General features: G+C 33.2%; 1 protein-coding gene across 3 annotated transcripts in view; it reads left to right on the top strand.

The window, feature by feature from the left end:
• LOC136348127 (protein espinas-like) overlaps positions 1-17,606 on the top strand; it is a 242,359-nt gene that overhangs the window by 208,691 nt on the left and 16,062 nt on the right. For all 3 annotated transcript variants that reach the window (XM_066298727.1, XM_066298728.1, XM_066298729.1), the window contains 2 exons: positions 16,669-16,915; positions 17,011-17,253. In XM_066298727.1, the coding sequence (XP_066154824.1) occupies positions 16,669-16,915; positions 17,011-17,253 (490 nt within the window). The remainder of the gene's footprint in view (positions 1-16,668; positions 16,916-17,010; positions 17,254-17,606) is intronic.

Genomic DNA, 17,606 nt, shown 5'->3' with positions numbered 1-17,606 from the left:
GAAAGTCATTCAAGGTATTAATTAACGAAAAATATTTGGAGCTATAGATAAAGGAACCATTTTCCACGTGTTTAAAAACTAGTAAATTGTTGTAATTAAAAATAGTTTCTTGTTTATTCCTGAGAAAAATATTTCTTTCTGATTTTACCTAATATGTACTGTCTTGGAATTTAATGAATATTAAGTTGCTCTTTGTAGCGAAACCATAAGAACAAAGGTCAATAAATAGAATCTATCAATTCTCATAAAATTAATAGGGAGCTGATGATATTTTTTTCGATTAAACATGAGCCGCTCTGTAATTTGATATTATCTTTTTCGAAACTTATCAAAAGCATAAGGGAACAGGGGTGGAAAGAAATAAAAATGAAAAACGCAAAAATGATACTTAAATTAAATAAAAAAAGGAAAGCTTTAAGAAATTATTATCTTAAAGCGAAGACCAGTGGCTCATCCAGTGCAAAAAAAACTAGATGAAGAAAATATGAAAGGATTAAAACTTTTTGAATTTATAGTAGTGGAATTGTGTAGGCGACCACCAACCAGTAAAAATGAAAATTCAACGTCTTAAAAAAGTAGAAAAAAAGTTAAGCAACCAAAGAAAACAATAATATTCCTTGATAGCCTAAAGAAATCAAAATGCGATGAAATTGATAACTTTAAAAAATGTGCAGTAAAAATTCAAATTTTACAAATTTTATTAAACAACTTCTTTGCAAAGTCGAAAATTACGTTTAACCCTCTCGTTGCCCGACAACGATCACACGGAAAGACTATGTCCTTTTTAAGGTGTATGACGTAGTTTTTGTATAGATTTGTGGACTTTGGCGGTCGAAGCGGACGCAGGGTTGTTCATAAATACGTCGAGACTAAGGACTGGTTAAAGGAAAAATTTTGAGTTTTCCATTGCGCCCCCTCCGAGGTGCCTTCCAATAAGGAAGGCTGGAGCAGCATTCTGCGAAAGTCGAAAATTTTCGTTTTCGTGAAAATAAACAAAAATAGATTTGTGGGCGGAGTCAATATTGGCTGTTTTTATAATATTGCCAAGTTGACAAAATGCATTCGATACTTTGTCAACAATTGAATGCTGTTGACAGTATCATGAAAAAAAATGTGCATGCAAAGTATGTACTTCATGAACATGTGCTCAGGATTAGCGAACACCTTTTATTCATTGGTTACTTCCGGTTTACCTGGATATGGTTTTAACGAAAAAGGTGACATGCTGGAAACAGCATCTACAACGACAATATATTGAAATGATGGTCTCTCATTAGAAGTAGCTGATGGAGGTGAAACATCAACATGATCCATTATTATTCTGAAATAATTTTTCCATTCCGAGTCGAATGTTGAAAAATCCCTTCTTCCCTGCTAGCCCTTTAGATCCTATGTCGACCATTGTAACAATATAATTAATATCACAAAGCGCTATCAATGGAACTGAGTAGGAATACGCATGAAATACTCAGCCTTAGCATAGGAAAGGCTTTTAAAAATGTTAAAATTACTTGAATAAGTACTAATTTGAATGATAACATACTTTCAATATAAAGCCCCAAGACAACTAGCGAATTGCCATTTTTCAGTGAAATTTTGTTCTAAAAATTCATACATTTTTCAAGAAAACCTTTATTAGAACAGCCTTTCGCATTACGTGTGCCTTTTATTATACAACATGATCTACCATTTTGTAACAGCATTCTACACACGTATTTTAAATTAAAATAAGACTAATTTGTAATGTAAACCATATTCCAAAAACGCTTCGACACTGACTCACAAGGGGTCAATCCTCCACATTTTCGTCAAGATTGACTTCACAGTTCTTGGAATTCTTGCCACATTACGTTGAAATTTCATACACATATTGCTTTTTAATAATTTGTGGTGAAAATGTACAGGGTGGTGGTCTTTCGATTGTCACGCCTCTCTCTATTACGATACAACTCTTAAAATTGATACGAAACTTTCTGGATTTTCCCCTTCATTTCAACCAATAAATTTTCCAAATCTCCCCGAGACTTTGTTACGTGAACTGTGTTTAAACAGACGAACCCAACATTGTTCCATTTCGTTCTGGTGAGCTGTCTGGGACATTTTTCTTCGATAACACTAGTAATAGGAAATACTTTCTGTAACCCCTTAAGTAAAAGTTCTTTTATTTTTTTTCTTACGGTTTTTATACGTAAACTTTTTTCTAAATAATTTTTAGAATCATCTCTTCAGAATAAAATATTACAGAAAATTAATCTTCTAACTAAAAAAAATTTTACAAAAGAGTAAAATTGGTAACTTGGTTAACATGTTAACTAATCCAGGCCCAGATAAATCGGCTAGTAGTTCAACCATTCGACCATTCAATAAGTATCACGAAGCGTCGCAAATGAAATTAATTTGACAGGAAGCGCTGCTGTTACGGAATGGTTCAAGTGTCAGTGATGATTCAGCTGAACCGACTTCCACATACATCTGCGAGCGTTTCCCTTCGGCATGTGGTTCTTGTCGCGGTTGACAGAAATGTTACAGGAATCTTGACAGCAGTCTAAATTGGTGTCGAAGTGTCGGTGACGACGTAATAAACTCGAAAGGAATTCCACTGGTTCTGGTTCCTCCGTCTCGTTTCGATGGTGTTTTATTTGGACAATTTTCCTTAACCGTTTGAGATCAGGTGTACAACAGTTTTGTTAAACAAATCCGGCATAAGTTGAAACGAACGCGTTAATGTAGCACGTCAATTCGTATTGAAAAATAAAATCGAAGATTTGAACCAACTGCATGAGCCGGTCTTGAAAAATGAACCCCGAGTTATCGTTTTGAATGATAATCTCTTGCTTCCGTTTCGATCCTGATTAATTTAGATGTTTGATGAAAGGAAACAGCTTATTAATATGAATGTAAACTCGTCGTTATCGCATTACGTAACCTCACTTCACTCGTTGGGTAAAATACCCTAAACATAAAACTGTGCATTTCCTAATTAGCTATATAAATAGCTAATTTTCCATTAAGTTTACGGTCACATCTCTCCATTCGCTTCTAGTCTTATCTAAACACCTAGCTAGTCCAAATGTACAAAGCCGTTTAGGAATTCCTGATTCCTATCCACGCATAATTAGACGACCATTTACCAGTTCGAGGATTAGAGCGTAAAGGCTATTAGACGAATGATAAACGCTCTCATCTAATAATATCGTCCATTAGCTTTGTGACACTAATTAATTATCACATGTTTGTGAGCGACATTTCAGTAAATTGGTTTTTGTATGATTAAACACGATGATTTGCGTACGCGCCCCATCAATTTATTCATTAGATTGTCATTTTTTTAATTATTATTGCATTCAGTATTTGTACTGTACGAAATATTTATACCATTTAAATACTCTCTGCTTCCTTTGGTTTTCTATGCATTTGAAAGATATCGTTTTTCTCTAACTTTGCATTCTAATCACTGTAACAGTTGTTTGCGTATGAAGGTTTTTTCCTTTAAGGTACTGTGAAAGTCAAATATGGCGACGGCGAGAAGACCTCAGCAAAACATGGCCGTTATTACCGGTGGTCGTTGCATCAACACTTGTATTTTTTGAAACATAAAAAAAACGTAAAAAAATTATTTAAAAAATTAAAAACTATAACAGAGAAATTATCAAACGTAAATAATTTTATATAACTTGTGCCTTATTTATATTTATACAGGGTGTCTCTAAAAGGCCTTTGCAACGCTCTACCATAGGTAGCTGAGATCAAAATATACCGATTTAACCATATTCGCTGTAGTCCAAAAATTGATAATAACCGAACTACAGGGTGGCGAAGTTGACATGTTAAATTTAACTTCTAATCATAATTATTAAACAGCAGGAGGAAAACTCATGAATTTTCTACAAGGAGCTTTTTCGGCATGAGAAATTCATATCTGCAAACAAAATTTATGTAAATCGTAAAGGGCGCCATATACGCATTAGGTACCTGTTTAGGTCGTTAAAGCTTTTTTGTTTGTAACGGTAAACCGCTTTTTAATGAGAAAACGTATTTGCTTGGTGTTTTTAATGATATACATATGCAATATGTTCCTATATATATATATATACAGTGTTCGCCATTACTCCGGCCTTGGTTCCTGGTGTCTTTGTATAAATATCAATATGAAATGTTTAGTACAGTACTCATTTATATTGGAAAGCTACATGATTTAATAATAGTTTTGTTTATACAGAGTGTTGCGTTTTCGATGGGCAGCATAAAGTCATAATTTTTTAAATGGCAACCCATAATTTTTTTTATGCCATTTGATGAAACCTTAATTTAGAAAGAAAATGCATTAAACATTTTTTAAATTGGTTGCGGCGTTGCCATGTTAGAGAAATTTCTTTGAAAATGCAGCGTCAGAAAAAAATTATCACAAAACTGGTGTTTTTTGAAATTTTGAAATTTGTTTTTGTAAAGTAGTAAATCAAAGTCAGAGGTACTTAAAAACTTTAAAACATTTTTTTAATGCACCATACTTTTTTGTATAAGAGCGCTAATTTAATAAATAAAATTAATAAAACCAAAGATATTAAAAAATATGCGCGAATCTTTACGACGAAGACTTGAGACGTGCCTACAACAAAACGGGCAAAATTTCGAGCACTTGTTAAATTAATATATATATTTTTTATTTCGTTGTTTTTTATTATTCTTTAGTTTAACTAAAGTTTACTTTATCAATATCTCTAAAACTGTAAATGTTAATTATAATAATGCCTGTTGCAGTTTGATTGAAATTTTGTAAATATCTCCATAATTGTAAATGTTAGATGATTATGTTGATGCAAATTAATGCATGTAAAGATGTTATTGCAAATTAATAGAGAATTAGAAACTACATTAGAAGGATTTGAAAAAAATCATGGGTACCATTTAAAAAAAACGAGTTTCAGCAATTTGTAAAATTTGCAAATTAGCGCTCTTATACAAAAAAGGATGGTGCATTAAAAAAATGTTTTAAAGTTTTTAAGTACCTCTGACTTTGATTTACTACTTTACAAAAACAAATTTCAAAATTTCAAAAAACACCAGTTTTGTGATAATTTTTTTCTGACGCTGCATTTTTAAAGACATTTCTCTAATATGGCAACGCCGCAACCAATTTAAAAAATGTTTAATGCATTTTCTTTCTAAATTAAGGTTTCATCAAATGGCATAAAAAAAATTATGGGTTGCTATATAAAAAATTATGACTTTATGCTGCCCAGCGAAAACGCAACACTCTGTATAAACAAAACTATTATTAAATCATGTAGCTTTCCAATATAAATGGGTACTGTACTAAACATTTCACATTGATATTTATACAAAGACACCAGGAACCAAGGCCGGAGTAATGGCGAACCCTGTATATACAGAAAAAAATAATTCTTTAGTTTCTTTCGGTACTAAAAGTTCATATAAACATAAGTCCGCAAACACCTCGTTAGGTATTTAAAAGACATTCAAATAAAAAAAAGTGAATATCGTTGAAGAGGTACGAAATAAAATATTAAATGCATTTGAAACCGGAAGAAATACTTTGGGGGTATTCGAAAGGGTACAGGTATCAATGGGAAGGGTAGACGCATGTCTAAGGGTTGGAGGAGGTCATTTTCATCAGTTGCGGTAACGTAGTTTCCTTCTTACCTTTATTATTGTTATTATTTAGGTTATTATTTCAGATCATCCCAGCTTTAATTTTTGACAGATAATTTCGAATAAACTCAAAATTCTTAAAAATGGGGTTTCATCATCTTTATCATAATATAATTTCGACTTGCGAATTACAGAAAATCGTTTTGTTTTCACGATAACCGACGCAGATACGAAAAAAAAAACTGCAAGAGAACAAAAAGTTTCTAAACAATATAAAAAGTTGTTTTGTATTTTATAACCTATCGATGATGCACCGTGAAAAAATTTCAGAATAACAAAAAGGGGCAAGGTCTCTGAAACAGTATCACCCTGTAGGCCATCAAAACCAATTATGTAAATTCTACAAAATAAACCATATTCCAAATTTTAAAGAAATATCTCAAAACCTGCAGGAGTTATAAAGAAAAAACTGGCAAAATTCTGAAACTTGACCACCCTCTAGACAAGTAATAAAGCGTTTGCAGACTTATGTTTAGATGAATTTTTAACTACGAAATAATCAAAAGAATGAACCATTTTCAGACGAACACCCTGTGTATTGATTACATGTACTATACATATAATTATACAGGGTGAATCAGAATTGTTCTGACAACTGCTGACTGTAGGTTCCAATAACCGGAATAAGAAATAAAGTATATATAAACAACTCTCTAATTGCTCTTTAGTTTTGAGATACAGGGTGTTAAAGTTTAAAAAAACACTTTTTATTTTTCAATTGCCAAACAGCTTAAAACTTCTTAACTAAATTTCGTATATGAGTTTCAGATATCGGTAGGTACAATTAAAAAAATTATCAGTTTTAACCATTTACCAGTGGCGGAGATATGGGTCCCATGTGCCATGTTTATTTATAAATCATTGTAACACTTCGTGTAATATTTCTTTTAAATTAGTCCATCATATGCGCGAATGTGCTCAACAAATTTTTGTCTCTTTTTAGTTTTTTGTATTTCAAGTATTTTAGTGACAAAAAAATATAAAAAATTAATAAAATCAATTTATGATTATGCAATTAAAACGGTGGCGCTTCTCTGCCACTAGCTAATTTACAAAGGCTAGGAGTTTTTGGGTTGCAGAAGTGCCCTTGATAAATTGGTTTTATTGACTTTATTGTTTTGTATTGTTAACCTACTTGAAATAAAACAAACTAAAAAGAGACAAAAAATTTGCTGAACAAATTGGCGCATATAATGGATTACTTAAACCAAATATTATACTGAGTATTACAATTTTTTATAACTAAAAAGGACACATGACGCCAATTTTTTCGCCATTGGTAAGTGGTTAAAATTGATAATTTTTTGAATTGTACCTACCGACATGTCAAATTTATGTACGAAAATGTGGGTTAAATTTTTTAAACCATTTTAAGTTTAAAATGTTAAAAAATTTATTTCTTTAAATTTAACACCCTGAATATCGAAACTAAAAGGCAATTAGACATTTGTTTACATAAACTTCTTTTGTTATTTTGGTCACAAAAACTTACAGTAAGCAGTTGCCAGGTTAATTCTGATATACCTTGTATAATATAATAATGGTATAGAACTATCAAAAGCTGTTTCAAGTTGTAAAACCTTAATTTTCTCTGACGTATACAGAAATATATTTTTTTATGCGTATTCCTGAATTCAGCATAAAATAAAGAAAAAGTTAATTTTATTAAATTATACTTTTAATAACGTCAGTAAGGCTAAATTTTGATCGAATAGAAGTTTAAAATTATAACAAACGTTCAAATAAACTACCGTTAGTGCCATCAAAATCATAAACGACTCATCAAAAAATGTTTTATTGACTATAACTGATAGAAATTGTGAGAAAAATACCAAATGGAATACACGACTGAGAAGGGAATTTTATGACGATTTTAAAAATGTAAATATTCGATGTTGCGTCTGTATAAAAACCAAAAGTTTAATCATTTATCTCCGATAATGAGAAATTAACAAGAAAACGTTGCTAACGATTTCTCGAAAAAAAATGTCTCAATGACGTAAAACTTTCGTTCCTCTAACTGTAACCGCATAAGAGTTGTTGGCAAAAAAACAGAAACCGCCAAATTCGTTTTCTTCCGGATATCTTCGTAACCATTCGGAATTTGGCCGGTATAAAAGCAGATTATTAATTTGCTTTAAATTGCGCAACTTTTTCTTAATTTCAGCCATTTTTTTTTTTATCGATTAACGATTCCGAGATCCCCGTGTCGTTCGTTCCTATCTGGGACAGATTGTATACTATATTGTTGCAGTCTACATTGTTGATGTTAATAGCTGATGGTAATCATAATATTGGCGACAAGAAACTCTTTTAAGATTGTCGTAAGGAATGTTCATCGCCGTTACTTTCACGCTAATACGGCGTAATGTGCCGGTGTCATAACGTGTGCCCGCCTTAATGGGCGTGAAACACGCGGGAATTGGTGCAAATCTTGTTACTAATTAGTACTGTATATTTACTGATGCGTTTTCTTGCCTGATTCTTCTTCGTTCACTCCTTAACTTGACTATTTTTTTAATTTTCTGTCAAAATGTACCCGGGTCTGCACGTCCCTTTCAATTAATCTTCTCTATCTAGTTTCATGGTTTCCGATATTTCTTTATCAATTTGAGCTTAAGTTTGGAAATAATCGTCTAGACATTCTTCTGACACAATAATGCTAACAATTAACGATCTCCGTCATAAGTTCAGGCAATAACAATTAATATTCTCCAGCGATCTGCGGTAGGACATGTTATTTAACCAATCTCAGTGTGATACCTTCGAGTTATGTCCCCACGTATGCACAACCATTTTTCATATTTCTTATTTCAACACGCGATGTTGATTGAGTAAGTCTTCTGTCTCTTCTATAGGAAGGAGAAGAGATGTTAAATTCCAATCGGAAAATGTTCGTTGGAACCTAATTTGCATTTTTATGGCTACAGCACTTGTTACTCAGGCAAATTAAAACGCATTTAAAGTGTAAGCCGAGGAAGAACAAGCTACAATAAATCTTGAATTAGCAATAAGATGTATTTATGTAAAACGTGTTCATTAGATTTTTTCTATTAGTCTTGGAAGCTATCTAATCCGACAAAATGGTTATATTTGTCCATGAAAAACACACGTTCATGCAGTACCTGAATGTTTCAACAAAAGCCTCTTATAGACGCTATTCACGATACACGTTCAAACAAATATTGATTTTACACTTCAGTTAAATTCTTTTTCTCATATGCAAATGCGGCACATATAAACGTTGAGCAGATGTGGCGTGAGTCGTCTTATTAAAGACCAACAATAATGTTGACCCCGATGTTAACATTGCCTTCAGGGTCTAAGTACGAGCACGAAAAACATTTTTTATCATAGAAAATCATATTTCGTACTCGCTCATATTAATCATTTAAACATTATATTTATCGTAAAATATGCAATCTAAACACGTACGATCCATAAAATAGTGTCAATATTTAGTGCTGGTCCGAATCACTTTCCAGATCAATGTGTTTACAATCGCTTTAGTGAAAAATTCTTCGTCGAAAAATGGTATATTTCAAAGCGTAAACACATCTGTGCTTTCTTTTTTATTCTGCTACGTATATATACAGGGTGTTCTGAAAATGACTGCACAACGCTTAATCAAAAATTTCTCAATAAAAAATAAAGCGTTCTCGGCAAATTTACCTACGTCCAATGTTGGGTCGTTTTAGCGCTACAGGGCGTCAAAATTCTCAAATTAACATGATTTTTTTTTCGAAATAATTGCTAAACGCTTTTATGGATTTTCATTAATATTCAATCTAAGAGTTACTACGTAAATTGAAATATTAAAAATGGCGCGTGATTCGCAAATTTAAGTTTATATTTTTGTTACCCCCTGTATGAATGACTTTAAATTTTTTCTGTAAAACTTGCTGACATTATTGTGAAACTTTTTTTGACTCGTGTCAAGTTATTACCATACATACAGTTTCTCTACAAAAAAATTATCTATGATACCTTGCAATTCATCATAGTTATTTAGTGGGGGCAAAAACATGGAACAATTTTTAATTCAAAATCATTAAAAACTTAGCTTAATTCTTATAACAAATGTTTAAATGTTGCCGATTTTCCTGAATAAATAAATAAATTCGTTTCAAAAAATTAATCTATACTTTGGCCGTCGCGTTGAGCTTTTTCTTTCACAACAATGATGATTGTTAAGGTATCGTAAATAATTTTTTTGTAGAGGAATTTTACATCTGGAGAAAATTTTATAAGAGACAAAAAAGTTTTAAACTAAGGTCAACTAGTGACAGAGAAAAATTTAAAGTCATTCATACAGAGGGTTACAAAAATACAAACGTTTATTTACAAATCAAGCACCATCTTCATTATTTCTACACATTAAAAAAATGCTCCGCTTTCGTCAAAACACGCCAATTAATGTTGTAATTTTTGGTTTTTAAAAGTATTCAGCAGTTATTTAAAAAATAACAATATTAATTTGAGAACTTTAGCATCCTATAGCAACAAAACGAACCAACATTGGATAGAGATAAATTTGTTTAGAACAGCTTATTTTTGATTAGGAAATTTTTGGTCAAGCATTATACGATAATTTCAAGAACACCCTCTATATTACATACAAAATATCGATTATTAAATGATAAAACATCGATACTCCAGAAGATCGTATTGTGTCTTTCATTCCGTGATAAGTCGGTCTCGGATTAAAGCGCAATGCCACAAAGACCTGTCGGAGCCTCTATTAAAAATTTTATCACTTATACAGAGTGTCATAATTAATGGTACATAGCTGAATCACAGATGTCTAATATATAAATTATCTATATCCAATTGTGACCATTCACTGAAATACAGGGGGGTAAATTTTAAAATAATTTTTGCATCTGTTAACATAATTCGTAGACCATATCAATGTTTTGCACAAAACTTAACCCTTAGATTTTTGTCGGATAAATTATTCGATTTTAAAAATTTTGATATAGGTTAAAGAAAGAGCTGCCATAGATACTTTTCTTCGTTTTAAAAGCTCAGAATTTTTTGTGTTTATTTAGATATTTTAAGTAAGAAAGTTAATTTGTCAAGTTTTTTTATGTACATAAAGAAGTACGTCATAAATGTCGCTCCGACCGTCCGTTTTCGAGATATTTACATTTTAATTATGCGGTGCATTCTTGAATTCTTGATCGAAAACATGCGGTTTAAATTAAATGTTGATATTTACCTTATACTTTTAATCTTTGTCGAAGTCGAAATTTAGTTATTTTTTAAATTTCTTTAACAAATTTATACAAAATTATATATATACCAATTTTTTAGTCCTAAAGGTCGAAAACTGATTATGAACTTTGACACCCTGTATCTTGTTCATTCTCAATATTTTGATATATGCAAATTAAATAATTTCTTATCATTTTCACATTGTAAATCTGTGATATAATTGAATACATAACTGGAACACCCTCTGTAAGTAACTGAAATTATGGTTTTCACTTCCGATGGGTGCGCAAGGCAAGAGATTGGTACATTTAATGTATCAAAAGCGTATTTGGGCATTTAACTAACTGACATTTCTATAATATATATATATATATATATATATATATATATATATATATATATATATATATATATATATATATATATACATATATATATATATGTTTATTATATATGTATATGGTCAATGGTACAAGTACCTAAAATTGACATGAAGTTGATTTCTCCATAAATTTCTGTTTTTTACTATACTGAAAATATACGCTATATACAGTGTGATCCATTTGTTTTGGGGTCGGTCTGTAAAAAGTTAAGTAATTGTGCAATTTAGCCCGGATTTTTTTTAAATTATGAGGTTTGATAAACTGTACATTTTCATCAAAAATGGCCTCGTTGACATAAAATTCAAGGCCTACTGTGACAGTTTTTAATAAATCATATTAGCGATTTTTTAGAAAAAATCCGTGCACGCCACTGGATTGACCACCCTTCAAGACGGGCTTATGCAAAATTTTAATGAAAAATTTTGAGTAATAACGATTTTGTAGAAGAATTAAAAATGCACACTGGGTACTTACTTGCATCTTCTTATACTTTCTCTGGGTATATTAAGGCCCCAACTCGCCATTTTAATACTATTTCGGGGATTGCCGTTGAAATATTGCAAAATTTCGTTGTTATTTAGAAACGGTCCACGACGTCCATTTTGCCTTGCTACTCACTGGTCTATTTGGATGTCTGATGTTGAATTCTGCATTTTGCCGCAGCTTCTGCTGCCGACCGCGCGTTGTCGCCAACAAGACGAACAATTTCTGTTTTTCCTCTTTCACTTGAATTTTCCATAATTATCACGATTAATAATTTAATTTGTATGAAGTACAAACAAGTTCTAATGTCGATGTTGACGTTTGTTGCGTTTGTTTGACAGTTGAACACTTCACTTGTTCTCCATAGCCGACTATGAATTTTTCAATATAAATATGTACTGAGGGAGCATTTTTAATTTCTCCACAAAATCGTTATTACTTCAAATTTTTCGATAAAATTTTGCACGGGCCCGTTTTGAGGGGTGGTCAATCCAGTGGCGCGCACAGATTTTATCTAAAAAATCGCCAATAAGATTTATTAAAATTTTGCTCCTAGAAACTACCAGAGTAGGCCTTGAATTGTATGTCAACGAGGCCATTTTTGTTAAAACCGTGCAGTTTATCAAGCTCTATAATTAAAAGAAATCCAAGCTAAATCGTACCATCAAGGAACTTTTTGCAGATTCACCCCAAAACGAATGGGTCACACTGTATATATATTCTACACTAATAATTGAGATTTTGATAAAATTGCATCTGCTGCTTTGTAATTAAATATAAAAAAATTCAAAGCTACGAGTTGTTCATTGGCGCGTGCGCGAATGGACTTATAAAAGTTGTGTCTTATATTATTTTATAAGGTAGAATATAAACTGACAAAGTATTTTATATATATATATATAAACAATCTTTATTTCCTCAGAAATAGGCTATCGACCTGTTAGGTCTTTCTGCCTGTGATACAATGGTAATCTTTTGGTGACTAAATACTATCACATTACATCTGGAAGTGCTCCCAAAGGGTGCTCGAAGGGAAAAGGAGGCGGAATTGTCTTGTCTGTCTCGTTAAGCAAAGTGGGCTCAGTATAGTTGAGTTGTTGGTGTTCTTTTTCCATCTGTTCTGTAGTTGTCGTAGTCTTTCTGTTATTCTTCTCATGTTTGTGCGTTCATACAGTAATTGGTTGGGTGGGTTGTGTAACGGGTTTTCGGGGTGTCTTAGTTTTGTGATTAGTCTTAGTGCAATCTGTTCTGTAGTCTGTATGTGTTTGTTTGTTTTTTCTGTTGCATTTGCCCTCAGTACGTGTCCGTAGTCCAATAGTGGTCTGCATATGGTTTTGTATATTTTTATGGCGTTTTCCATACTAATCCCTTTGTCTTTGTATGTCAGTGTTCGAAAGTGTTTTGCTCTTTTTATGATTTCTAGTCGAATATTTCGTACGTGTTTCGTAAATTTTAGTTTATTGTCTATTGTTATTCCCAAATACTTCACTTTGTTCCTTGGTTTAGTCGTGTGTCCGCCTGTCATTATCGTTGGTGAGCTGTCTTTGATGTGGTGATTTGAAAGTAGAAGTTGATTTTTCGTGTCGTTTGGCGTTAGTCTCCATTTGTAAAACCATGTCATGGTTCTGTTTGTCAACGTCTGAAGCTGTTCCACGGCTTTCTTAGTAATTTTGTCGTGTGCAATCAGCGCTGTGTCGTCCGCGTATTGCAAAATTTATGATGTTTTGTCTATATATTCCTTGTCCTGTAGATCATTGTTGTATATGTCGTGGCAGTATATATTGTAAAGCAGTGGTGAGAGCGGCGAACTTTCTGGTAGCCCCTGTTCCGGGGAGAAGGGGAAGGAGAGGGCAGTGTCAATTCGTACCTGAGGCTGTCGGTTTTCTAGCAGATTTTTAATTAAGTAGATTAGGTATTTTGGTTTTTTTAGTATGTGTAATTTGTATAGCAGACCCCTGTGCCAGACGCTATCAAAAGCCTTATTAATGTCCATTAGTAGGCTCGTCGTTTTGCCCCCCGCCAAAGTATTATAATATAAAACCATTCAGTAATTTCAATATTGTCAAAAGTTAGAGTCACAGCAGTTCAGAAAAAGAGTGGGCGTTTCTTGAATTTTTTTGTGTATATGGAGTTTTGTGGTATTCCTCCTGTAAAGTGAATACACCAATTATCACAAATACAACAGATAAAATATAACTGTAGCAATACAATTAATGGTTATTCATAATTTTTTCTGATTAGAAAAACTATTAAACCGGATAACCTAAGCGGACTAGGTGTACCTTTATTTATGTCTTATACGCTTATGCGCCTATTACGTCGCCGCATGACAGTCCTGGCAACAAAATGACCTCACTGGGACACTAATACATTATAGCTGTCCAAAAAATGGAATCAGTTTTACTGTAATGTCGACAATTATTTGCTACATTTATTTCTTCTACGTCATTGGGTTATATTACAAAAACAATTATTTTATAATGCAAAATTGTGATTTACGATCTGGTATATATGCTGCACAATTGACAATTGTCCAGTCCTTGCTATTTTATTGTGTGAGTTATAATAATAGAAGTATGTGACGCAAGAAAAAGTTTTAGATCTAATTTTATTAACTATAAATCAATAATTAATAGTTAGCATTGATGACGTAAATTACATTTATTAAATAGGTGTCAAGCTAACATAAATTGCATTTTGTTAGTCGCTAAATTGATTTATTGATTAGAATATATGTACAGCCTGTCCCAGGTAAGGGTGAACAGTCTGAAGATCTGGGAAATGATAATAGATACAAAATCTCTTAAATCAGGAAAAAGTTGCGTAATTTGAAACAAATTAATAATGTCTTTTTATACCAGCTAAATTCCGAATAGTTACCAAGATACCCGAAAAAAAAATTCATTTGGCGGTTATCGTTTTTTGCAAATAACTCTTTTACCGTTACAGTTTGAGGAATGAAAGTTTTACATTATCAAGACGCTTTTTTGAGAACTTCTTATTAGTTTTACCAGTTTAATTAACTTTACGAGTTTTTTGTGACCGAACTATTTGAAATACAACAAACTAAGAAGAAACAAAAAATTAACTGAAAACATTGGCGCATATGATGGACTACTTTAAGCGAAATATTATACTGTGTGTTACAATTTAACTGAAAAAGACACGTGACACCCACATCTCCGCCACGGGTGAATGGACGCTAAACTCACGTAGGAAAATTTTGTTAAAAAAACTTGATCCATTTGGAAGTCATAGAAAATAAAAACTTTTTTCCTTAAACTTTAGCACCCTGCATCTCGAGCTCGGACTAAAGGACAATTAAACATTTGTTCGTATAAACTTTAATTCTCATTTCGGCCACAGGAACCTGTAGTAAGCATTTGGCAGAACAAATCTGATACACCTTGTATATTACAGTTTGCAAAAATGCAATAGACAGAAAATGACAACTCATCTTGAATGATAAAATCACTAGTGACGTTTCATTTGATATTTATTTCCATGGAAACCATAAATATAACAGCAATGGGACTAATGACGACACTGTAGCAGATGTTGGGATTCGCTAGGTAAATAACGGGCCATAGTATATGTACATGCCATTATTAGCGTGTTATTGAACTGTTTTAGAAGAAAAGCCGAGGGAAACGTGCTCACAATCTTCCAACATACCCAATAGCGATGTCTTGTAAGGCTAGTAGTGGGAAATCTAATAGATACGGCGATATTTAAGCCGTTTAACATTTCTGTAATTTGATAGTAAATCCCCAAAGAACTCGTTAGTACCTGTTGAGGTACATTTGTCTTTCAGTAATGGACAATAATCTGTTGTCTGACACAAGCTTGGGAAAAAGGGTATAGAGCAAAAAAGTAAAACGAAAAAGGCAATAGTGCACCAAACACGATCCTTCATTAGTCAAAGCGTCAGAACCAGTCCACGTAGCCATTACTACGATTTTTTCGCTTTCACCTTGTTAGAACCTGTATGACGGTCAGATGTTCAAAACACAGGCAAGATCAATAAAACTTGCAGCTTTGTAAAGGTGTGAAAACAACAATACAGAAAGATTAACATTAATTTTATTATAATAATGGAGAAATATTGATCTTAGTTGCCATTATTACAGACGTTCCGGCTGTTTCGGTAGAACTTTCTTTTTCACTCGAGATTAAAGCATCGTTGATTTCGCCGAATCAATAGAGCAAGCGTTCAGTATTTGAAAGTGAGACACAATCTAACAGTAATAATAATGATATTAACAAGAAATTATTTATATAAGCTGATTAAAGTTGTCCCAAATCAAGAATTTATTGGTGGATATTAGAATTTCAAAATACAAAATCCACTGGCTTGAGATTACTGTTGTGAAGTAACATATGGTCGATTAACTTGTTAAAATTATTTGATAGCGTATGGGTATGTTAATTTATTTATGTTGTATATTGGAAGTTTGTTAAACCTACGTTAAGGCATCTTAAGTGTCACTTTTCTTGTAAATATCACAAAAATCTTCAAAATTACAAAAAGACGTTTAAAATTTGATGTTGTTTCCATGTCTGTCTTTCGTATGTTGTGTTCAACCATACATCCAACAATAATAAAATACCCATTAAGATTGGGCTAACGATTTCCACATGCTTCAATTAAATCCAGATATAAATCAAATCTACGGGCAAACAACGTTATGTAACTCGACTGTTCCTCATCGAAACCGCAAAAAAAACTAGACAAGTTGCATTTACATTGACAGAAATATATGGACGCCCAGTAGTCGAGAGCGGTAATTGCTTGTTGCATTATTAAATACTTTTTGATTAAGCCATTTATTTATAAATTGGACTATGTACGATGATGTCCGCTGCACCACAATGCTATATATATGGTGTATTTTTAATGACTTCTTTCTTGCAGAACGTTATTCCAAAACTCGGATCACATCCAGATGTCTACACCTGCTCAAGGACTACCCCCGCTGCCCTCTCCATTGGGCAGTAAAATCGCCCCGGAACACCCCAATGCAGACCGATTTCTAGGCAAGGCCTCACCATTCGGTCTGCCAGGCGGTGTCGATCACCAGCGTCACTCACAAAGCGATGACGACAGCGGGTGTGCGTTGGAGGAGTACACTTGGGTACCTCCAGGTTTAAGACCGGATCAGGTACGGACTTACAACGTAAAAAGCAACCATAAAGCGGCTCGGCCTCAAAGTTTAATGGATATTTATAACAATTTTTTTTTTTTTTTAACTTTAAGGTTCACCTCTACTTTAGCTCCCTCGCAGAAGACAAAGTACCATATGTAAATAGCGTAGGAGAGAGATACAGGGTGCGGCAGCTATTACAGCAGCTTCCTCCGCATGACAATGAAGTTCGCTATTGTCACGCTCTCAGTGATGAAGAGAGAAAAGAATTACGTCTCTTTAGCGCTCAGAGAAAGAGGGAGGCTCTGGGCCGAGGAGCCGTCAGGCAGATCCCCGGAGTTATGCGGTGCGATCTGGTAGGCACAAGTTCAAAGTATTTATGCGAAACGTACTCGTACTCTAAGCTGAACATTTTTAATTCCGGAGACCCGAGCAACATGATCCGAGAATTAATGCGTCGTAAACGCGGCCATTCACGTCATATTTGCGATCTTTAAGGCCGTGCCGGTTATTAAAGTACTTTTATTGATAATTAAAGGCCTCGGCCTCGACGTCCGACTTTGATTTAAGACCAGCGTCGTTGAGCTTAATTAGGATTTGATGGTCGAATAGACAAAACACCTCTGCGAAAGGGTAAACCTCATAAACTAGCGAGGGAGGAATTCGCGAAGAATCGACGATAAAAGCCGGCTGTCGCTCTCCTGCCTGA

Source organism: Euwallacea fornicatus, chromosome 31 (assembly GCF_040115645.1).
Source record: "Euwallacea fornicatus isolate EFF26 chromosome 31, ASM4011564v1, whole genome shotgun sequence".
NCBI lineage: Eukaryota > Metazoa > Arthropoda > Insecta > Coleoptera > Curculionidae > Euwallacea > Euwallacea fornicatus.
This window is presented reverse-complemented; position numbering and strand designations above follow the sequence as displayed.